Below are 25,709 nucleotides of genomic sequence, written 5' to 3'. Positions count from 1 at the left end.
TTTGCTGCTCAAGAAACATTTTGTATTATTGAAATGTTGAAAACAGTTGTGCTGCTTCATATTTTTGTGAAAACCGTGATGCATTTTTTTCTCAAAATTCTTAGATGATTCGAAACTTCAACAGCATTTATTTGAAATAGAAATCTTTTGTAACATTATAAATGTTTTTACTGTCATTTTTTTTTAAAATCAATTTAATGCATCCCTGCTGAATAAAAGTATTCTGATCCCAAACTTTTGAACACAATGTTACATTATTAAATAATTTTTTTTTTTAAATACATTACTTTATTCAGGCCAGAATTAGAGTTAGGATCCATTTCAGCGGAAAAGGAATGAGAACAATAAAATGAGAAGAAATCAAAATGTCCCTAATGAGTTCCCATCCTTGATGACTCCTGTGATGTAAATGAAGAATGTAAAATGTGTGCAAAACCCAGAACAGACAAATATTGACATTACATTGGAGCTGATGGTGTCATGTGTCATTAAGTCTAGTTAAAGCCTTTCCAACCAAAGTCATCATTCAGGGCAGAAAAATAACGCTCATCTCATAACGACAGCCAAGCAAGGAAGATGGTTTCCCAGTGAACCTGTGATGTACAGCTCCGATTCATTTTAGTTTAATGAATTTGTGAGGCATTAAATTATACAAAATGATACAGAAATGAAGAGATGCATTCAAATCCTCATTCAGTCTTGATGAAGCTGTATTGCTTCTATACTGAGTGCAAATAATCATGCTTCATTAAAACATAGTGGTAATTTGTTACTTATTAAATGTGATGTGTGTAATTTCACTGTCACCAAAAGTTGAAATCAAATAGGTTCTTCCCGTCTGCCACTAGTTGGACAAACAGATCAACATATGAATGTATGTTTTGCATGTTAATCTGATATATTTTAACATCAAAAATGCACATGAACTTTAGCATTTTTTCAACAACACACAAACTCAAGGACAAAATTAATGAAACATCAATTAAATCTAACATTGCATCTTACTACAGTAAGTATCTAGTTCTTAGTTGAAAGAATCATCATATCAGCTAAAACACCCGATGAACAATAATGTTCAAATTCTGTGGTCACAGATTCTGTGTAGGCCTGTTCATAACTCACCTACGATTTAACCGTAGGTCAGTCATTATTTGTCATTATGTTTCCTGTTGAGTTTGTTCTTGGCTGTGAGCTGTTCCACCTCTCTCATAAAGCGCAGACACATTTCATCCTGCCATGGCAGAGATACACACTGTACTGCCACAGGGAGACCTACGGCACCTGTCACTGCCTGAAAACACACACACACACACACACACACACACACACACGGGTCATTTTCAGGAAACTGTGTTACTTGTGCCCCATTTGCATCCCATTACATATTACTGATATTATTTGATGGGTTTGACCTTGTAATGCAAACATTTTTACATAACTTTTATTTTTATTTTTGTTTATTATCAAAATTGCAGCCAGTTAAAGTTTAAAATGTACCTAAATATAGCTTTTTGTCCCTAAAGTGTTTTTTTGATTTTCTGAAAAGTGTTTCTACATTTTCGGTTGAATCCAGTTATGATGTGAAATAATGGTTTGATTTAAACTTCTTTAAATTTAATGATAATAAAAACATTATTTAAGCTACGCTCAAAAATAGCCTTGCCAAGCCCAATATTTAAAAATAAAGAAAAAAAAATGACATACAAATTTTCACAAAAAATCTTAATGGCACAAAATACAAAGTTGTTGACAGCAAATAATGTGGATAGTAAAATTACAATTACATTTGTATGGCTTCTATATTGACTATTCAACCACCAAACATTTTAAATAAAATTATTACTATTTTTTCCAAGTTATAATGCATGATTTATTTCAAGGCATATCAAAAACTAAAGTAAAACTACCAAAGTTGTCTCATTTATTTATTCAAATTTATTCAAATTAAATGTCAAACATACTGTGCCAAGGTTGAAATAATAGAGTGCATTAGGAGTTAGGAGTAAAGTTAGTAAAAAAAAAAAAAAAAGCACCAGTCACCACATATTTGGAATACTGGGGGTAATAGTTTAAAAAAATGGGCTTATTATTTTTTAGAATGAAATTATTACATAAATTAAAAAAAAAAAAAGAAAGAAATTCAGGCCATCTCCATAGAATGACCCAAAAATATACACACAGTCTAAATAGTGCCTATGACATGCCTGTTTAATAAAAGTACATCCCAGTCTGTCCCTTGCACACATCCTGATTTTGAGTCTGAGTTAGATCTGCTCCTGGGTCAACATATTTTGTTGATCCTGGAACAACATTCCAGTCTGAAAATTTAGTCTTATACCCTATAACCCCCTAAACCTAACCCTACCCGTAAGTTATCCCAAAAATCAGAGGGAAATGATAGATGAATAACAAGTACAAGCACCAATTCATGATTTTAAGCCTAATCTTGATATAATCTGTAAAATTGTCCCTCAAATCTGATTGGTTGATTTGAATGTTGTTCCAGGATCAACAAAAATGTTGACCCAGGAACATGTTGAACTCAGCAATATCAGGTTCTGCATCACTTGCTGTGTGATTCTTTCTTTGTAATCGTGACTATGCTGCCTCCTTGTGGTTATCAGGCATACAACTCACAATGTATTACAACATTTTAAGGATGACAAAACATCCAATTGATTTAATGCCACTAAACTTCAGTATTCTTGCATTGTGAAAACGTACCTTAACGAACAATTTGTCCCACATGTCACCATGGATGCCCTTATACTGACTGAGCTGCGCCTCGTCCTCTTCCGTCACTGTAGACACGGTCACGACCCCAGCAGGGAAGTTCAGCAGGTTGTACAGGAGGGTGTAACTGAGAGTACCTTCAGAAGCAGAGAAAATTTACTGCATCTAGGTGACTATTGCTGGCCTTATGTAATGCTGAAATGGTTGAAGACATGTACTTCAACTTCTAGTTGTCTGCTTTTAATTAATCATTTGCTAAAGATTTGAAAATGTATCATTATGTTATGACATTACTTGTTGAGGCACATGACTTTTAACTAATTGTTAAGTAGTAATATGTCATTAATGGGTTTTGACAGTTGCACACGCATTGAGTGTAATGTCAGAGAATGTGTTTGAAGAATGGGTAAGTTGGGCTGCACACAAATATTAGCACACCAGAATCTGAACTACTGACCACTGTTACACTGTTTAAACTGGACGTCATGTGACAGACCATTCCAAGTCCATTTGTCCTCCATAACAGAAGTAGCATTTTGTTGTGTCATGTAGCGTTGCCCTGCATCTAGTGTAGGATCACTATTACTGATTATAATGGATTCTTTTGTCTTTGTCCGGTCTTGACATAGTGTTACGAAATAGCAGTGCCTGGCCACATGTTCTCAATGTTCTGCTTTTGAATCCTTGACCTCAAGCTGAACCTGACATATTCCTGTGCCCTGAACAAGGTTCTGGATGCAGCAGTTTATCTGGTACAGTGGAATCACAGCTGTAGATGGTTGGAAATTGAAATCCATGGCTTAGTGTGGATGTCAAAACTGTAATGACATGTTAATTAACAATTAGTTAATAGTCATGTGCTTTAACAAGTAAAGTCATAACATAATGATACAATGATACAAATCATTAGCTAATGATTAATTAAAGCAGACAATTTGAATTTGAAGTACATGGCTTCAAACCATTGTGGTAATTTACACATTAACTTACACATACATTATGACACATTTAGTTAATAACAATTAATATATTACTTGATCTATTAATCATATAGACTCTTTATTAGTTGCTGATGCAGTAATCATTAATTAATGGTTTAGTTCTTCATGAGTCATACAGTACATTAAAGGGTTAGTTCACCCCAAAATTAAAATTCTGTCATTTATTACTTACCCTCATGTCGTTCCACACCCGTAAGACCATCGTTAATCTTCGGAACACAAATTAAGATGTTTTAGTTGAAATCAAATGGCTCCGTGAGGCCTTCATAGGGAGCAATTGTTGGATGATCACCAGTTGGAGTGCCCTATTTAGCCACCAGGGGGCACTCCAACACGGACTATTGTTCGGACTCATTATCCCTTCATTGCACCCAGCTGTTTTGAGTTTCATTATTAGTGTCTGTCTATTTATACCTGATTTGTTTCTGCTTTTGTTATTGTGGTTTCACTTAATGTCACTGGCTTCTGTTTGTGTTTTTCTTTGTTTTGTATGGTACTGTATCTACTTGATCTTTGGATTTTGACCCCTGCCTGTTTGAATTACGTGTTTGGATTACCCCATTAAAGCTGCATATGGATCTTACCCTCTCGTCTCTGTGCCTAACATGACAGAAACCACAATCACTAATACAAACCCGATTCCAAAAAAGTTGGGACACTGTACAAATTGTGAATAAAAACAGAATGCAATGATGTGGAAGTTTCAAATTTCAATATTTTATTCAGAATACAACATAGATGACATATAAAATGTTTAAACTGAGAAAATGTATAATTTTAAGGGAAAAATAAGTTGATTTTAAATGTCATGGCATCAACACATCTCAAAAAAGTTGGGACAAGGCCATGTTTACCACTGTGTGGCATCCCCTCTTCTTTTTATAACAGTCTGCAAACATCTGGGGACTGAGGAGACAAGTTGCTCAAGTTTAGGAATAGGAATGTTGTCCCATTCTTGTCTAATACAGGCTTCTAGTTGCTCAACTGTCTTAGATCTTCTCCGTCACATCTTCCTCTTTATGATGCGCCAAATGTTTTCTATGGGTGAAAGATCTGGACTGCAGGCTGGCCATTTCAGTACCCGGATCCTTCTTCTATGCAGCCATGATGTTGTAATTGATGCAGTATGTGGTCTGGCATTGTCATGTTGGAAAATGCAAGGTCTTCCCTGAAAGAGACGACGTGTGGATGGTAGCATATGTTGTTCTAGAACTTGGATATACCTTTCAGCATTGATGGTGCCTTTCCAGATGTGTAAGCTGCCCATGCCACACGCACTCATGCAACCCCATACCATCAGAGATGCATGCTTCTGAACTGAGCGCTGATAACAACTTGGGTTGTCCTTGTCCTCTTTAGTCCGGATGACATGGCGTCCCAGTTTTCCAAAAGGAACTTCAAATTTTGATTCGTCTGACCACAGAACAGTTTTCCACTTTACCACAGTCCATTTTAAATGAGCCTTGGCCCAGAGAAAACACCTGTGCTTCTGGATCATGTTTAGATATGGCTTCATTTTTGACCTATAGAGTTTTAGCCGGCAACCGCGAATGGCACGGTGGATTGTGTTCACCGACAATGTTTTCTGGAAGTATTCCTGAGCCCATGTTGTGATTTCCATTACAGTAGCATTCCTGTATGTGATGCAGTGCCGTCTAAGGGCCCGAAGATCATGGGCATCCAGTATGGTTTTCCGGCCTTGACCCTTACGCACAGAGATTGTTCCAGATTCTCTGAATCTTTGGATGTTATTATGCACTGTAGATGATGAGAACTTCAAACTCTTTGCAATTTTTCTCTGAGAAACTCCTTTCTGATATTGCTCCACTATTTTTCGCCGCAGCATTGGAAGAATTGGTGATCCTCTGCCCATCTTGACTTCTGAGAGACACTGCCACTCTGGGAGGCTCTTTTTATACCCAATCATGTTGCCAATTGACCTAATAAGTTGCAAATTGGTCCTCCAGCTGTTCCTTATTTGTACATTTAACTTTTCCGGCCTCTTACTGCTACCTGTCCTAGCTTTTTTGGAATATGTAGCTCTCATGAAATCCAAAATGAGCCAATATTTGGCATGGCATTTCAAAATGTCTCACTTTCAACATTTGATATGTTATCTATATTCTATTGTGAATAAAATATAAGTTTATGAGATTTGTAAATTATTGCATTCCTTTTTTATTCACAATTTGTACAGTGTCCCAACTTTTTTGGAATCGGGTTTGTAGATCCAGCAGCATGAGTTTCTGGATTCTTCCTCCAGCCACCATGGGGGAGCGGATGGCTCGACTTCGGGCATTGATGGCTCTACGATAAGAGGGATGGGAGGTAGGGTGCTTTGCCCAGACGTTTTGGACAATGGCGGTGGGGCTAAGTTATAATGATGCTGCTCTAAAAGAGATTTTTAATAAGTGTATGAAGGACCCTCTGACTCAATGGGAGATGGAGGGGCTGCAGGTCTTGGATTTTTGGGGGTTTGTTAGGTATCTACACCATCGGGTTCAGACCCTGGTCTCCTAAGTCCCACTGAGAGGCGCAGGGCAAGGAGAAAGAAGAAAGCCCGTGAGTCCGCTCCAGAGCCCGCTCCAGCCAGTGAGCCCGCTGCAATGTCTACAGAGGAGGTAGGCACAGAGCCACTGCCTCACCCACGTAAAGGGAGGAAGAGGAGGAAGAAGGCTTCCTCCATCCCTCAAGGTCCGGAGGCCTTCCCAGAGCCCGCTGTAGGCCCGGAGGCCTTCCCAGAGCTCGTGGTAGGCCTGGAGACCACCCCAGAGGTCATTCTTGCGCTTCCCAAGCGCCTTGCCCTGCCGCCGCCGCCGCCCAGGCCGTCCGCCCTGCTACGCTGCCCAGGCTGTCAGACCTGCTGAAGCCCACCTGGTCAGTTCCTCCAGCACCGCCCTGGTACTCAGCCCGGACTCCAGACCTGCTGGAACCCGCCTGGTCAGTTTCTCCAGCACCACCCTGGCATTCAGCCTGGAATCCAGACCTGCTGGAACCTGCCTGGTCAGTTCCTCCAGCACCGCACTGGCATTCAGCCCGGAATCCAGACCTGCTGGAACCTGCCTGGGCAGTTCCTCCAGCACCACCCTGGCATTCAGCCAGGACCCCAACCTTCTTGGAGCCCCCGTGGTCTGTTCCTCCGGCTTCCCCCTGGCCTTCGGTTGGGGGCTCTGAACCTGGCCCGCCGTCCCTCCCCCTGGTCCTCCTCCGGTCCACCTCCCTCCTGAGAGTTTTGTTTTTTGTTTGGTCAGGTGGAGCGTCTGGTAGCCGCTCCGTAGGGAGGGGGTACTGTTATGATCTCCAGTTGGAGTGCCCTATTTAGCCACCAGAGGGCACTCAAACACAGACTACTGTTCACCTCACTTGGACTTCAATTCCCATAACCCACTTCCCGGACTCATTATCCCTTCATTGCACCCAGCTGTTTTGAGTTTCATCATTAGTGTCTGCCTATTTATACCTGGTTTGTTTCTGCTTTTGTTATTGTGGTTTTACTTAATGTCACTGGCTTCTGTTTGTGTTTTTCTTTGTTTTGTATGGACTGATCTTTGGATTTTGACCCCTGCCTGTTTGGATTATGTGTTTGGATTACCCCATTAAAGCTGCATATGGATCTTACCCTCTCGTCTCTGTGCCTAACGTGACAGCAATGACATTTCCTCTCTCAAGATCCATTAAGGTACTAAAAACATATGTAGTAATTTAACATGTTCGTTCAGTGGTTCAATATTAATATTATAAAGGGACGAGAATATTTTTGATGCGCCAAAAAACAAAACAAAATAACGACTTATATAGTGATGGCCGATTTCAAAACACTGCTTCAGGAAGCTTCAGAGTGCGTGTGTCAAACCGCCAACGGCTGAAATCACGTGACTTTGGCGCTCTGAACAGCAGATTCGACACACTGATTCATAACACTCCGATGCTTCCAGTGTTTTGAAATCAGCCATCACTTTATAAGTCGTTATTTTGTTTTTTTGGCGCACCAAAAATATTCTCGTCGCTTTATAATATTAATATTGAACCACTGTACTCACATGAACCAATTTAAATATGTTTTTAGTACCTTTATGGATCTAGAGAGAGGAAATGTCATTGCTCCCTATGAAGGCCTCACAGAGCCATCTGATTTCAACTAAAATATCTTAATTTGTGTTCCGAAGATTAACGAAGGTCTTACGGGTGTGGAACGGCATGAGGGTAAGTAATAAATTACAGAATTTTCATTTTTGGGTGAACTAACCCTTTAACACATGATTATCTGTGCATTAGTTAAGCATGAATTAATGCATATTAGTGCACCCATATTGTAAAGTGTTACCAAAAATGCACTTCATGACAAAAATGCTGCGCCCCCAGGTTTACGGCACAAAGATAATGTAATTGTAATGTAAATTTGAGGTAAGTACTGCTGAGACGCCCGCAGTAACGGAAATTGTAGGCTGGTCCAAGCATTGGGCACAACAAAACGTCCACATTCAGTCTCCTCCACTCTGCTATCACCTCATCAATGTATTCCTACAGATGAGAAAACCGAAAACATTTTAGACATTTCTCAAAATACATACAATCATGTCAGAATAAAAATCAGTTTTATATACAGTATGTGCCAGGAAAATTCATTTGCTCAACTGCATGAGATGAGGACACCTAATCATTTTTGTCAGGATGGCATTTACATTTTTCCTAGGAGGGTTCCAGGAATGAAACTGTCCAGGTCCAAGACATCAACACAGTTACGCAACTGATTAGTGCATTTGTGCCTGCAGTACTTGTTCCCTTGATAAAGTTGACAATCATTTCTACAATCTCAGTGGTACTGATGGAAACCACATAATATTTATAATAAAATACTACCTCAATATTTGTATGTTGTCTCCATAATTCTGCTATAGACCTTGTGAAAGAAAAAAATGCTATTAAAGGAATAGTATAATTTCAATTCTGTTATGTTCTATTGTGAAATATTACAATTTAAAATAACAGTTTTATGTATGAGTATATTTCAAAATGTAATTTATTCCTGTGATCAAAGCTGAATTTTCAACATCATTACTCCAGTCTCCAGTGTCACATGATCCTTCAGAAATCATTCTAATATGCTGATTTGCTGCTCAAGAAACATTTCTGATTGTTATCAATGTTGAAAATATATTTTTTGGAAAACATGACACATTTTTTCAGGATTCTTTGATGCATAGAAAGTTCATAAGTAAATAAAATTAAAAACATTAAAACAAATGTTTGTACCAATGTAGAGGTCTTTACTGTCACTTTATCGATTTAATTTACCCTTGCTGAATAAAAGTATTAATTTGATTCAAATAAATCTCACTGACCCCCCTTTTGTATAGTGGTGTATTTCTAAATATTTCAAATTTTTCTAAAAACTTAAATTTGTCAATTAAAAAAAATGAATTGTAACCAAATTAAATTACACTCTAGAAAAAAAGATTCATTAGCATAATTGTATTCATTATGCTAATTAATATAAACAACAAATATCTAAAGCTTACCCAACTCCAAGACTTGTATGTAGGCTTGCAGCCAACCGTGGATACTGGAGAAAGTAATCCAAACATAAAACAGTTTTAAAACAAACATATTAGCTTGAATGTAACAGATTGCTTAGATGCAAATGAGAAGCAGGAAACCACTACATTTACAGGACTCACAAAAGGCTTTAGAACAACAAAAAGTAATTTCTTTATGAAGCCTGGAATGCCCAACAGGGCGGCCTGATCCCGGAGACATGGGTCAATGGGGCCTGCCTTCCTGAAATCACACACATATGAAACAAATATTAAGGCCTGGTTTCACAGGCAGGGCTTAGCCTAAACCAGGATTAAGCATTAGTTCAATTAGGGCATTTATAGCTTTTATAAACGTTTGCTAGAAAAAAAATAAAAAAATTACTGGTGATCATCCTGAGAGAAAACAATGGCACTGACATATTTTAAGATCTGTGAGAACAAGTTACTTTCAGTTACAACAGTTCAAACATGCTTCTTAGTCTAGGACTAGCTTAAGCCTTGTCTGTGAAACCAGGGGAATGAGTGATTACTAAGCAGAAGTGACTGCAGTGTCATTAATGAGGCCAGAAACACTGGAATAGACCTAATAGATATCAATCATGACATGTGAATGTGTTGATACCAGACGTACAGATGATTTAAGAGGGTATCACCTCCATCAGCCAAGATCCCTCTAATAGCCAACTCATGGAAGACGTCGTAGAGCCGCAGAGGTTGGAAGGGAACAAGCTGAAATATGAACAACACATCAGACGAGCTTTTCAAGTCAGCAGATCTTATCTTCTCAACTTATCACGTTTTCTATAATGTGTTGGCACAGCGTTTAAACCTCAGATGTATTAGGACCACTGGGGCTGCAACTAATGTTTATTTTGACAATTGATTAATCTGCCAATTATTTAATTGATTAATCAGATGAAAAATATAATTAAATATTAAAATGTATTATTTTTAAAGAAAAATGAATTCATTTTAATCCATTATTTAAAAAAATGTTATTCCACATCATGCCCAGTGTTGACCTAAAAACAATGTGTAATATAAAGGCTATGAAAACCTATACTTACTTCTTACTATTTTTAAGCAGGAGTTAAAATGACTAAATTAAAAACTAATAAAAATATAATTATAACAATACAAAGTATGAGGAATTTAGTAAAATGTGTTACGTTTTTTAAAATGTATTATTCATTAAAAAAAAATTTAATCCATTATTTATAAAAAAGAAAACATATTATTCCACATCCTGCCCATTGTTGTCATTCAAACAATGTGATATATATGAAAACAAATATAGTTTAAAAAAAAAATCTAAACAAACAAAAAAAACAATAGAACTGACTGCTTACCATTTTAAACCAGAAGTTAAAATTACTAAATAAAAAGTGATAATAAACAAAAGCACAAAATGTTAACTTGCACATGGTATGAGAAACACATTTACTCATCTGAACATATAATTCCATTCCATTCATAGGCTACTCCAAAAATAGTACCTTTACTGTTACAGCTCTAATAAAAATATGTAACATGTAGAATTTTAAAACTAAATTCAATTTCTAACAAAATAGCTAAATATTTATTTTAGTCAGAATCATTTAATATTTAATTATTTGTTTTAGATCTTAAAAGCCATTCAGACTGTGATGTTACACCCAATACATAATGGGTGATCTGAATTTTACAAATACCTAACCATTTGTTGCTTTTTTACCAACAAACGGCCAATGGCTTACATAACAACTCTTAATGTGGTGTATCTGTGTACCGTGTGACCTGCTCTCTCCAGCAGGTCCTTAGTCTCCCTGAAGGCCCTGGCCATGCTTGGAGACGGCTGCAGGTAACCGTCGTTCTCATAATAACCAATCCTCAGGGGTTCTGAGCTCTCATAGACCTGTTTAAAGTATCATAGATTCTGCTTTCACATTACACAGCGCATATATGGACCTTTAAACAAGCATTTAATGTATTATATTTAATACAGGACCTTTTGGTTGAATTCTATGGGAGGAACAGTGGGATCTAAGGTGAACATATCCTGGCACAGCAGTGCCCGCATGCACAGAGCCAAGCTCTCGACGTCCCTTGCCAAAGGGCCAAAAGAGGACAACACTGCAAACCAGCATGTAGATGCTGTCATATATTTCAGTTTGTACGCAGTTCAAAACTTGACCAGCAGTATGATAAACCTGATCTTACCTGACTTCTGGCCTTTGATGCAAGAACTGATTCCTTGAACACTAAACAAGGATGATTAAAAAAAAAAAAAGCAAATCAAAAAACAAGTACATTATATGCACAACATCTCAACAAAAGAGCTAGAGGTGAATCTAACATTATCTGTCAAGAACGGAAAATTTTTCACTTCAGAATCAAAAGAATGAAATAAGAAATTCTATCATGATTAAAAAAAAAATCATTTGTGCATCATTACAATATTCACAGAAATTAAGCACATTTACTGTGATTTTGTGTACCTCATTAATAATAACGTTATTATTTACAGATATGCTATTATAGGCATTTAGCCCTGTGTTACCAAATTCCCCTTTTTATATTAGTAAATATGCTTATTTTAATTATGAAAAAACATAATATGCAAGCAAATGCTAGTATTTTGTCTTTTTTCTCTTTATATATTTTTAGATGTAAATGTATCAATTTATAATAATGCATTATTCAAAATACCTGAATATGTTTTCCTATGTTATAACTATATATATAATATAAGGATATAACTATCCCTTAATGACCATAATCATACACATAACACATAACACATAAAAAATGATTACATCATCATCAGCATGAAGTGACCTCTATAAGCTTTTTTTAAATGTTGTTAGATTTGTCTCTTAAACGATCAACTCTGTTACCTTGACTTTTTATAGTAAACAATTGATTACTGAAAACTGGAGCAATGTAGAACAATATGAGCATTACATTATATTTCTAATAAATATCTTTCAGTGTCATCACCTTGAGCACAACGCTAGTAATGGTTGAACATCATGAAACATCAACCCGTTAAAGTTTAAACATCTCAACATATGTTAATATTTACCCTGAGATGGCATAAGGCATTTTGATGACTTCAAGATGTTATTTGTCTTACAGATTCTATAAAACTTTGTTGCTGATTATTGTTATTACCAAACAAAAATGTGATCAAAGATGCAAACAAACCTTAGCCTCTTCGCTGTGGGCTTAAATCCAGAAATCCCACAGAAGGATGCTGGGATACGAATGCTCCCTCCAATGTCAGTGCCTAGGCCCAGGATCGAGCCGCCTTCTCTGATCAGAGCTGCCTCCCCTCCGGAAGAACCGCCAGGGGTCTTCTGGAGGTTGTAGGGGTTCAAGGTTTGCCCATAAATGGGGTTACTGCAGTCATAACTACAGTAGATACAAATACAGAGGGTTTGGGTTGGTTACAATTGAACTAATCAAAAATGTCTCACTGGATACAAAGGTACAAAGTCACATTCCAGAACCTCCACTCTCTCAGTTCATCTGTGGTAGAACGAGCTGCCAACCTCTACCTGATTTGTTGAGACCATCACAACCTTCAAGAAATGGCTTACACCTCTCTGCATTTCCACTTCTCTAGTTTCTATACTACTCTAGCTGACCCCTGAAACTTGACACGTGAGATCAAGATCACTGAAATCAACTTTCACCTCTCATAAAAAGTTTAATGATTGTTTATGTAGGTGTTTATGATTTAACTTAAACCACTCTTTAACATGTTTTCAGTACAGCGGTCTGATGTTGAAACTCATGGTTCAGCATAAGTTTTATAACACACGGCATTTTATAAATGACTTCAAGATGTTATTTGTCTTACAGAATCTTTCAATACGTTGTTGTCAATTATTGTACCTTTAATTGCCAAACAAAAATGTGATCAAAGATGCAAACAAACCTTAGCCTCTTCGTGGTGGGCTTAAATCCACAAATCCCACAGAAGGATGCTGGGATACAAATGCTACTTCCAACGTCCAAATGAAATGAAATAATAAACTTTAATGACTAAACTCCAGTAAATGAGCTGCTAACTGAACAGTCTCTTCAGATTCATTTCCATGGCTTGTCTTGGCCTGCAAATCATCTTATATTACCAGGTTTTCCCATTTTCATTGCTCCCCCCAGGAATGATGTGCAGCGTTTACTCACCTGAGAAGGCCTTGCGGTATGTTGGTCTTGATGAACGGGATTGCACCTTGTTTCTTTAGCACTCTAACCACCACACTGTCCATGACTGCAGGCTGATCCAACTTACTCACCACACCACATGAAGAATCATGACCCTGCACACACAAACAGGAAGTCACCTCTCTTCACCAGTGTAATCATATATTCTGTGTTCTCTTATATTTACCTTATATGCAACATTGTCCTTAATGCTGATCGGCACTCCATACAGAAGACCTTTCTTTTGAGTGTTGATATCTTTCAGTTGAGCCACAGACTCCATTAAGATCTCAGTGCCGCAGTTCAGATTCTTGTTCACCTCCAGAGCCTTTGAAGTATGACATTACACATCTCAGTTTGTGACACCAAATGGTTTCCTTTAAAAAGACCTCAACAATAAGCCTACCTTATTGCTTGCCCAAAGTAAAAAAAAAAAAATATATATATATATATATATTTGGTTTTCTGAAATGAGGAGTCTTCAGTTTTTTAAATGTTTTTTTATACATACATACACTAAATTCATCTCCCAGTTACATTTAATGTTCTCACATTTTTCTGGTTAAATAAACATTACATCAAAAAAAAAAAAAAGGGAAAAAAAAAAAAGATAAACCATATACAAATCTATTTTGTATTTTTACATTTATTGCACAAACCAATCATATAACACGATGGAGACATATGCTGTGTCCAAATTCACCTATTTATACTACGTCCTAAAAGTATGTACTGTTTTTGTAAAGAAAAAGTACATACTTTTGAGTGTGTAGCAGAAGAGTGTGCAAGCTTTGGAACATACTACCTCGACATAATTGCGTCTTTAACAGACGTTCTGTCGCTTAGTTACGCAACCTGTAACTGTTTAAACTATCCTGTCAATCATCTTGTTAAAGTTAAAATCCTCCACATTCAATTAAATTTAATTTCCTACCATTTCAGAGAAATGTAGTTGCAAGTTTATCTGCCAGATAAACCCATGGTCTTTCATGCAGAGAACTCGCCTCATCTTTGCATAATGATGCATTTTTAAGTATTAGATAGTGATTATTAATCATTCAAGCCCCTTTATCTTAACCGCTCTGCTTAACTGTCTGTCTCGCATGTCATGTTTGTAGTTTAACACTTTTTATTCGTATTTGTAGATCTAATCGAATCTTTGTCCACAGCGCAACGTGTTATGGGCAATATTAGCCATTAGAAGTGTGCACGGATCTGCACTTCGAATTCTAACTGGAAAAAGTAGACCATCCGGGTATCTTTGGAATACTCATTTCAACATACTACGAATTGGGACCCAGCAATAGCCTCCTCTCACATGACTTTACCCCATTCATTCTCAATTACCACCCACCAAAGCCACCACACACTTTAGGGGGTCTGTTAAAACTCATTGGGCTCAGAGGAGGCAAGTAACTCAGCTCCCGCTGTAACTTTACCTGCAGTTGTCACTGTTGGACAGAGTTACTTTAGAAAATGTTATATATATATATATATATATATATATATATATATATATATATATATATATATATATTTCAATCATGACACCTCTCTGAATAGTTTTAGAATGTTACCAAATAAAGCAATGTTAATGGTTAATGTATTTGGTCTTGGCAGACTAGATTCTCCTGCTGCTGCTGATTATTGCTGCTGCTGCACAGCAAGTATGGACTTGATACTGCTAATTGATACACAGACACGCTGCTGTAAGCATGTAAGATATGCTGCTGCTGCTGCATAAATACACATATGTAAATCCCGTAGCAGCTTTAGGCAGGTGGAGCTGGGGGAGGAGGAGTGTTTCAGAGGAACTCTGTGCGCTGCACGACTAGTCTCCAGCGAACACTGAGATAACCATGGGTGCAGCAGGCGCAATGATATTACGCAGCACCTCTCACAAATGTCTCCATGGTTGCAAGGCACACTCCCTGTACAAGCAGGGGGTCACAGCCGCTGCGTAATATCATTGCACCTGCTGCACCCATGGTACGGCAACAAAGTTCCTTGATTATTACGCCGGAATGAGAGTATAGTTCCTGCCATATCGGCCTAGAAAATCGCAACTTTTCATTTTCTGTCGGTCTTAGTACACGATGTAACTACAGAAGAGTCAAGTTTTAAATAGGAAAAATAGCGAAACTCTTTGGTTATTTTTGAACGAGATGCTAACGGTCTAATCAGATTCAATTAACTATGCTAAGCTATGCTAAAAGTGGTATCGCCAGACCCGGAGATCGGCTGAATGGATTCAAAAACAGTCAAATTTAACTGTTTAACTCTAGGGGAGTTGGAAAATGAGCCTATTTTCAAGAAATGTGGAGTGTTCCTTTAAATGTTGAGCAAGCAATCTCATTGGCTGCAGGATCAGTTGAGGTCGGTCAGTTTGTGCCATGTTGTTATGATGTGATCTCTTGCAGTAATAAATAAATATATATATATATATATATATATATATATATATATATATATATATATATATATTGAAGGAGTGGATTCTGGAATCCACTGCCGCTTCAATATACATCTTTTAAGTTATTAATCAACATTTATCTTTCTGTTAAATTATTTGAATGACTTCTTCAATGTAGGTTAAAGCATTTATTTTCCTTTTCAAACACTAGAAAATAATTTTGAATATTGTCTGTACCTCTCACTGAGAGGTAAGAACATGTTATCAGTATGTTTTGGGAACGTTTCCTGCTCAGAGCAGAGCTCAGATCAACTTCAACCATAAAGAAGCTGTGAAACGTGTATCTGTGTATGTGCGCTAAGTGTTCTGTGCAGGTACTTTGTACTGGACGACTGGCACTCTGCTTGAGACCAGCAGACACCATGTCATGACCTCAATAGGACATCCAGTACCTAAATCCAGAGTCCCCTCATCAACATCGTGACGAATGGAGATTCTGACTCTCTGTCCATGTGTGGAAGATTACCAAATTTGTCTATTTTTCTTAGCCAATCAGAATCATTCAACCTGAAGTAATGAAGTAGTTAGTTGACTCTGTTAGAGTGTAATTGTTGTGGAAACTATTCTTCATTAAATTTTTCTTCGAATTTTTATATGTTTTTTTTTTTTTAAACTTTAACTCCGGGTCCTTATTCAACATATCTGGTTTCAAGGGTTCTAAACTGTTTATCCCCAACTATATATATATATATATATATATATATATATATATATATATATATATATAAAACACACACACATTTCCCACATTATGTCCAAATCAATTCAAATCAATTAATTTCTAATATTTTTAGAAATTAGAATATAGACAATTATTTACTTAGTTATGACTTATTCATACCATAGCTGACATTTATAATGTGAGTAAAAAACTATTAGTAAATGGTGTCTAGAAAATACAGCAAAATATGGATCAATGTACAATAAAATTGTTAATCGTAAACCTCTGAAGCTGGCAATAAACTCATAAATCTCATAAAGAGTTATCGAAAGGTAAAATATATACGCAGTCACAACCTTTGCCATAAAAGCATGAAGAACAGCATCTGGCTGCAGGGAGCCCTCCTTGAGTTTCCCAGTGAGCTCAGACAAAGACAGAGACACTATGGAACTGCTCTCAAAGTCTGGGTTCTGGAAAGATGCAAGAAGCAAACATCAGATATGCATATATTCACATAGGGGAGACTGAGGCTAGTTGTCACAAGGGCTTGATCTCAGTAACTTGAGGAAAAAGTCCAATTACATAAATGCTTATTTTCTCTAGAAGTTGTTTTCTATGTTGGTTTCCAAACAAGTCTTAAATTAAAATATTTAGGGAAATTTTTCAGTATCATACTATTTTTGTAATATAATATCTGTTAAGATGAACACAGTAACACCACACTAACATACATTAGGACAAAAGTCAACAATATAGTGAAGATAAACTGAGGGTTGTTCTCCATAAAAGTCAGATTGAGACAAAAAAGTGTAATGAGCAATGTGTCCTTTGTTTTCAATTTATAACAATTTATTTAAATCTTTTGGATTGACTGATTGAATGATTAATTAATTTAACGCATTATTTAAATGTATGTAACTTATTTAACATTTAATTTGTTTAAAATATATTAATTATTATATTTGTTATCCACAATAATGGAAAAAAAAATGTTTTTCTATTCAGTAGTGTCAGGATCCACTGTAACAACTTACACAATATAGATTGGGCAACATGATAATTTAAGATTTTCAGCTAGGGAACCACGACTTCCTTGACATGCATATTCATAAACACTCATATTCCATGCATATTGCAGTAATAATTGATTTATGTTAGATTTTATACCTGTATTTTAAACTGTTGCACCGCTTGTTCAGCCAGCTGGAGTGATTTATCACGTCTTTTCCGTGCGTTAAGTATTTTCGTTTGAATCTTCTGGTTATTTCTCCATTTCCAGAAGAGAAATAACGCACCTGAACCGCAAAAGGTGGCTGCAAACACCGGCGTCCAATTAATATTCATATTTGAAGTAAGTTGTTGCAAATTAAAACTGTCCATAACCGCTGCTCAGTTTGTTGTAATAGCGCGAACTGTCCAGGCAGAAATTGTCATTACATGAGCTGTCACTGTGTCTTTAAGAATTCCAGAACACCCGGTCTAACGGCATTATTCTATTTCCTGTGGTAATCGATATCAGAGCCTCTCGTAAGAGGGAGACTGCGAGCTGCGCTAAAATGCCCTAAAAGATACTTACAGGGAGAAAGGCTGTTCGTTTGAATGGAAGTCAATGGCTGCGTTTACATGTGCCAATAATAAGAGAAAAGAACTGCCATTTTTTTATTGTTTGCTAAGAAATCCTTTTTTCTTTACCTTTATTTTCGACAAGTTTTAAACCCAGAGTTTTCTATCTCCATGTCTATAAGAATATCTCTTAACTCATCTATATTAATTAGGCAATGCAGACCTAGTTAAATTTGCGTTCTGTAATACACATCCTTATGTGCATGTAGGTGGCATATCATATAACATGCATTTAAACATTCTATATTTATCTTGTTTTTATTTCTTTATATTGTATTTGGTTCAACTGACAAGTACACTCCAAGCCAACAGATGTCACCAAAAGCATTTACAATGTAATGCAGATCAACACTAGCAGTATTTAAATGTGAAAAGTATGTCATATCACATACTTCTCTCACTAAAATTACACTTAATTCAATAGAAGTGTCGAATACACAATTAAATACAAATATTGGTGGCTGCATGACACGAATTACGCTTATTTACAGCTAAACGCGGTGAACCGGAAGTTGACAGAGATGGACGTCTCTCTTTGCATGAACGTCTTTAAGCACTTACAACTTCCGGAAAGTGTCACGCTGTCCTCCATCGGCTCATATCCCATTCTACAGAGGGTCACTTCAGGAAAACTGAGCTGAAATCATGGTTTTTGAAGACAAAATGATCATGAACGGAGAGCCAGAGGAGGTATATTAGCATATATTGTTTTGATAATTGGTTTAAATGTCATTTAGGGGAGTAAAGAAGCCGCTTTAGATCGAAACGCTCTAGTTTATGTGGTCGAGCCTAATCTAACGTTATAGGTTGATTCTTATGTGTATACTATTATAGTATGTTTCTACTGTCTAAACTGTTGCGCGAGATTTTGCTTTATTCTTGTATATGTAAACACACTTATCCTAGGTATCCTCTATATTATTTTTATTTTCATACTATTCATGTATATATGCACGTATATTTAACCTATTACTATACTTTGTTGTGTTCAGGAGGAAGAAGAGGAGGAGGAGGAGGAGGAAATGGTGGTATGTCTCTTATATATTATGTCATAATTTTCTGAGGAATATTATATTTTCACATTATGTCCAAATCAATTAAAATGAATTACTATTATTTACCAATTGCTTTAAATTGTGTAATAGATAAAATTCCATCAACTTTCACTATTGTGCCCTTGATCAAAACCTCAGGTTGTCTCAGTAATCGGTGTACTGTAAGTCACTTTGAATAAATTGATTATTATTAATTACTGTAGTTAGTCATTTAGAGATGACAAATTATTATTTGGATGATTTAGAAATTACTATTTAGGTGAATCTCATGAAAACTGTTAAGTATTATCCATGGCTGCGTTTCCCCCAAGCATCGTAAGTCTTAAGTTGATCGTAAAAACCATTGCCACCAGTGGTCTTAACGATCAATTTAGCCTTGCTGTGCTTTTGGGAAATGCAGCACTGATCGTTACACCACCAAAATAAAAAGAAAGTACAAGTACTGTAAGCATAAGTTTCAAGAGTCCACTGTGTGTGTGTGTGTGTGTGTGTGTGTGTGTGTGTGTGTGTGTGTGGAGAACACACACGTAGAGGTTACAGCGCCCTCTATTGTAACCTAAAGAAAACTGACGTGTCTCCTTACATTTTTCGTGTCCTTGTATCAACTGCTATTCACTTTGGATATTGCCGTCCAAAGATAAAGAACATTATGTCCAGGGTTGAGCAAAAATACATCAAAACGTATTTTAAAATAAAATACCAAATACCTTCATTTTAAGTGTATCAAAATAAACTACAAAATACAGCCGCCCACACTATTTATCAAAGTTAACTACTGTATTTTTGTATTTTAAAAATACTAAAAAATACTTTTACAAGGGAGCATGAAATTTCATCGCAAACCTTCCATCAATTAGCCTATTTGATCTATCCCTTCACCATTACACTGACTCAGTTTATTAAGTAAACAATGTTTGATAGCTTCTCTCTGACATATGCAACCAGTTAAAGGCACAACATGTACAGTAGGATTTTTGGATTAAAATATCCAAAAACCACTAGAACAATGCTATATATTTTGTTGACTTGTATACTTAGATTATCCCAAATGTTTCCAAGAATGTTTAAATCCAGTGAAATAAGCAATTTTAACCAGGACATGGACCGTGTCCGTGCGTCGCCTATCAATGACATCATACCCGCGTTACCCTCGATTTCTGGTTTTGTTTTGTAGAAACCATGGAAACACCAAAGAAAACTAATCATGTTATATAGCTTCTTGTTTAAATCTCGTTTTCTTGATTTACCGCGAGTACCATGTTTTACCATGACTAATAGTGTGCAACAAGTGTCTCATAGCAGCTGCCGAGCGAACTCAGGGTAGCATTATAACAACATTTAACACTCAAATGTATCTAATATGATAAACAGTTCTGTGTTACCCCACATATGCTAGACTGGCGACTGTGGCATAATAAACTTTCCGCTGCTCTCGAGACATGTCGCGTTCGTCTCTCATTAGCAATCTCTCCAGCGTTCTCGTTCAGCTCCAACATCACTCAGTCCTGGTCTGCTTCATACTACAATAACGTTAATAATCTCATCCATAAACATGATTTCTGACCGAGTCTCGTCCCGATTCTTTTCCACTGGCTGTAGACATGAAGACAACACATCCCATGATTCCACAAAAACAAGGATAAGCGACCAAATAAGCGACCTCTAGCGGCGAAATGTACATATTGTCTTCAAATATTCACATGTGATCTCCCAGATGAAGGTTAGTTTTAAAGGTGCCCTAGATTATGTTTTTAAAAGATGTAATATAAGTCTAAGGTGTCCACTGAATGTGTCTGTGAAGTTTCAGCTCAAAATACCCCATAGATTTTTTTTAATTAATTTTTTTAACTGCCTATTTTGGGGCATCATTATAAACGCGCCGATTTTATGCTGCGGCCCCTTTAAATCCCGTGCTATCCGCCCACAGAGCTTGCGCTTGCCTTGAACAGTGCATAAACAAAGTTTTACACAGCTAATATAACCCTCAAAATGTATCTTTACAAAGTGTTCGTCATGCATGCGGCATGCATGCGTCGGATTATGTGAGTATTGTATACTGTTATATTGTTTACTTCTGATTTTGAATGAGTATGATAGTGTTCCGTGGCTAACGGGTAATGCTACACTGTTGGAGAGATTTATAAAGAATGAAGTTGTGTTTATGCATTATACAGACTGCAAGTGTTTAAAAATGAAAATAGCGACGGCTCTCTTGTCTCCGTAAATGCAGTAATAACCGATGGTAACTTTAACCACATTTAACAGTACATTAGCAACATGCTAATGAAACATTTAGAAAGACAATTTACAAATATCACTAAAAATATCATGTTATCATGGATCATGTCAGTTATTATTGCTCCATCTGCCATTTTTCGCTATTGTTCTTGCTTGCTTACCTAGTCTGATGATTTGGTTGTGCACATCCAGACGTTAATACTGGCTGCCCTTGTCTAATGCCTTTTATGATGTTGGAAACGTGGGCTGGCATATGCAAATATTGGGGGCGTACACCCCGACTGTTATGTAACAGTCGGTGTTATGTTGAGATTCGCCTGTTCTTCGGAGGTCTTTTAAACAAATGAGATTTATATAAGAAGGAGGAAACAATGGAGTTTGAGACTCACTGTATGTCATTTCCATGTACTGAACTCTTGTTATTTAACTATGCCAAGATAAATTAAATTTTTCATTCGAGGGCACCTTTAAAGTAACCAACAGTTTAATTTTTAACAGTTTGCAAATTACTTATTGTATCCTAATTTAGTTACTTGGTGTTTGGTAACAAAGGGCCTACTTTGCATCAGCAACACTGACTCAATTACAAACAAGTCATTTATAAGACAACTGATGGCACCTGTATTCATAGCACTAATTAATCATTTGATTGTTAATCATAAATATAGGGGGCTGCTTCTCGGTATAATAGTTTTCAAGAACATTATGTAAATTAGTAAACTATTTAGCCTAGGCTATTAAAACGAACGCCAAAACATCTGTTCTGAACTCAACAAGTCTGGGCAAACTATTGCGTAACCACCAATCAGAGGCCGCATTTTTATGATGTCATCGTGTATTCTTTTTTGAAGTATTTTACAGTATTTTAAATTTTGATACAAAATACAAAGCCATTTTCATCAACCCTATCAAATACAAATTACAAAATACTATTTTGTATTTGAAATACATGTATCATAAATACTGCCCATCCCTGATTATGTCTCATATCTAATATGTCAACCTTGGCTTGTCTCTAGATGGTATACACAATTTGATGTATATCTTCATAATGTCTTGTAGTCTGTGCCTACCAAGTTTAATGAAGAATATTATTTCATATTTGCTCTGCAGGACCCTCTGGAGACTCTAAGAGAGAAGTGTGAGCAGACGGAGCATTGCGTTCACGCACGAGAGCGGCTGGAGGCGTGCGAGTCCCGGGTCGGTTCGCGCTCAGAGACAACAGAAGACTGCACAGAGGAGCTCTTTGATTTCCTGCATGCTCGCGACCACTGTGTAAGAGTGCTTGTGTCTGTTAGATGTCATTAGCCATGTTTCCAGCCACCCATTTTTATGTGCATTTTGGGTTTTTGCATAAATCCAAAAAGATAAAATCACTGCGCTTAACAGTTTTTTGGGGTGCGTAGAGTAGTGGATATTGCATTACTTTCAAATGAAGAATGATTCACTGAAGAAGGATGATTGCTGAAATGTTTGATCTAATTTGTGGGTTATTGCATAAAAATAAAACTCTGGATAGAAAAAATGCCAAGATACACATAAATTCTATAAATGCTCTTAAAACATATGCGCTCAATTAAGGCATATACCTGTTTTATCTGATAAGAAGACAAAACCACATTAACCGATTAAATAAAAACTCACGTGACGTTGCCTCTACAGAGGATGTGATTGGATAACTGGACTAACCAGTGGGCCAATTACATCACACTGCAGCTCAAATGTTGGTTTGATCATTCTGAAATGCCTGAGCCAAAGTCTTTGCTGGGAGTTTGATTGACAAGCGATCTAACCAGTCAGAACGCCGAATCCACCATTTTGTCCGATAAAGCAGTCAGGAGTTCAATTAACCTTGGTGGACTTAAACTTGAAAAATGGTGTGTACTGACGTCTTTCCGCGTTTGAAACAACATTCCTTCTGATGTTCATTCATGTTTGTTTGATGCTATAAATGAACTAGTAGGAAGAGATGATATAGCAATCTCACGACACATTAAAGAGCCACAAAATGGTTTTTATTGTTGGAATTTCTTAGAAAACTACACAATTTGAAAGCTGGGACTTTGTTTAATATCATAAGTAACGTGCTCTGTCATGTCTGTCAACGTGTTGTCAGTATCCTCTTTGCTCCGCGATGTATTTTTCACTCTGTGTGGCATGACGGCACCATGTCTTGTCGAACAAAGCAACAGTAACTAAGGGGGGCGGGTCTTTGCAAAGGGTCAATTCCCTCCCAGAAGCATCTCACATGGTTGCGTTCACAAACACCAGCATCCGAATGCAAGAGAACATGAGGCGCTCTGAGACACGTCATTTATGATGGTGGGAAAAAAGAGACACTTTCTTCCCCCGATTTCAGCAGCTTCCATTTTTATTACAGATACCTTTTTTTCACCAATTTCCAAGGAAGTGATGATTTTGTTCTCTTGAACACATGGGATGCTTTAGTTCACAAATGTTTTATGTGATATTCTAAATGTGCACACAATTTGAATTTGCAACTTTGGGTGGAAACGGCTAATGATCGGTAGAGAGGTTTAGATGTTGCATGAAGCATTTTAGTGAGAGCCTGACTTTGCCAAGCTGCTGGGCAAAGCAAATAAGAGTCACACACCTACATTCAAGGAGTAGTTTTAATGAAATGCTAAATCTATCATTATTTACCCTCTTATTTGTCATACCTAACCTGTATGCTGCTCTGTTTTTCCCCTTGTGAAAATTCTCAAAAAAAATCCCCCCAAAAAACATTTTTTTTTACAGAATTTTAGTTCTTGAATGAACTGTTTCAAATAATTTGTGAACATTATTTGTCATTATATCTTGTTCTTCTGTTTTTGTTTTCTACAGGTGGCCCACAAGGTCTTCCAGTCAATCAAATAAATGGAGCTGCTTATAGATGGATGTCTGCTTATAGAAATACAGTGCTCGGTTATTTATACAAGATGTGATTTTTGTCCTAGATTCAACAATTCCCTGTAACCGATTCTTCAATTCGTCCATTTTGCCGAGTTGTGACTGAAGTGTTAATAACTGTACTCTGTTTTCATCTCTCACGTGAAATAACTGATCATTTGTCATCTGTGAAGAGGTGATGTTGACACAGAATTTGGGTTTGTTGCTAATGTCAAATAACATAAAACAATAAAGAACAAAAGACAACTGCTGTATGCAATACTTTTTTGCCGTAACTCGGATGTTGGGAGTTTTTTTTCAGTGTAAGGAGCGCAGCAGCAAAGAAGCATCAACAGAATACAGTAGACCTGTATGTGTACAGATAAAATGAAAGTAGGTAAAGCATTAAGGAACATTATAGGTGAAGTAGATTGTTCATAATGTGCTTGTGCATAACTGGAGAGGGAACATTCATATATTCTTGCAGTATGTGTAATATAAGAACTTTTAGATGGCTCTGCTTTGCCTTTTTAAAAGTCTTCACATGCTTTGTTGTGCATTTTAAGAATATTACTATTTTATTTTGCAAAACAAAGGGAAAATCAATAGCAAAGTGGATACAATGCACTTGAGAATGTAATTTTTCATACAGGAGTAAATAAAAATGATCTAACAGGTCTGTTATGCTTAAAGGGACATAGAAATTAGTTTCCCATTTACAAACTTACAGTTGTCAAATGTAATGAAAGAAATACTTGTATTATGTAAAAAATCAGTGATAGCTTTTGAAGGGCGGGGCCTGCGTCACGTGTTTCATACAGCGTGTTTCATTGGCTACACCAGCGCCCGGAAGTTAGAAGTCGAGCCAACTGGTGCGTTCTTTGCATAGAATTTAAGCAGCTAGAATGGAATTTAACATGAAATTATTTTGTTTTAACTGGCGGGACTTAGCAGTCCAATTGTGTCTTTACTGAGTATTTTTAGTTTGAAAGACATAAAGTTAATATTCAGATGTGAATTATAAAAATATGTTATCACGTGATAACTGTTTCTTTTCTCTGCGCTGGGCGGATTGACCCAATCTCAGTCGTGTGTGATTACTGAAAAAAATATTTTATAAAAGTAATTTTATAGAGCTTAATGTGAGCAATTTTACATTTGCATATCAGCTATTAATTATTTAAATGTATAAGTTTAAAAGGTTATACTTTGTAGTTTATAAATTTCATAAATAAGCGGTGGGAAAAGATTAAGATTGAATGCATCTTAATGAAAAATTCAGCTCTCTGAGCCGCCAAGCGCCCC

At 36.7% G+C, this 25,709-nt stretch overlaps 2 protein-coding genes across 2 annotated transcripts; one reads left to right on the top strand and one right to left on the bottom strand.

Annotated features, from left to right (window-relative positions):
- Positions 1-596: 596 nt before the first annotated feature.
- Positions 597-18,069, bottom strand: LOC125274101 (fatty-acid amide hydrolase 1). Its single transcript, XM_048200205.1, has 15 exons — positions 17,764-18,069; positions 16,953-17,066; positions 13,650-13,790; positions 13,445-13,578; positions 12,458-12,664; positions 11,471-11,511; positions 11,259-11,383; positions 11,040-11,165; positions 9,903-10,000; positions 9,413-9,512; positions 9,254-9,297; positions 8,595-8,634; positions 8,147-8,255; positions 2,725-2,870; positions 597-1,291 (listed from the first exon to the last, which is right to left on the bottom strand). Exons 1-15 carry the CDS (start codon positions 17,974-17,976, stop codon positions 1,148-1,150), a joined length of 1,782 nt encoding a protein of 593 aa, XP_048056162.1. The 5' UTR covers positions 17,977-18,069; the 3' UTR covers positions 597-1,147.
- Positions 18,070-18,756: 687 nt separating this feature from the next.
- Positions 18,757-24,671, top strand: LOC125274100 (cytochrome b-c1 complex subunit 6, mitochondrial). Its single transcript, XM_048200204.1, has 4 exons — positions 18,757-18,909; positions 19,212-19,247; positions 22,626-22,787; positions 24,360-24,671. The coding sequence occupies exons 1-4, from the start codon at positions 18,865-18,867 to the stop codon at positions 24,390-24,392; spliced, it is 276 nt and encodes a 91-aa protein (XP_048056161.1). The 5' UTR covers positions 18,757-18,864; the 3' UTR covers positions 24,393-24,671.
- Positions 24,672-25,709: the final 1,038 nt, after the last annotated feature.

The sequence above is a fragment of the Megalobrama amblycephala genome, linkage group LG8 (genome assembly GCF_018812025.1).
Source record: "Megalobrama amblycephala isolate DHTTF-2021 linkage group LG8, ASM1881202v1, whole genome shotgun sequence".
NCBI lineage: Eukaryota > Metazoa > Chordata > Actinopteri > Cypriniformes > Xenocyprididae > Megalobrama > Megalobrama amblycephala.
Note: the sequence above shows the minus strand (reverse complement) of the source record. Positions and strands in the feature narration are given on the sequence as shown.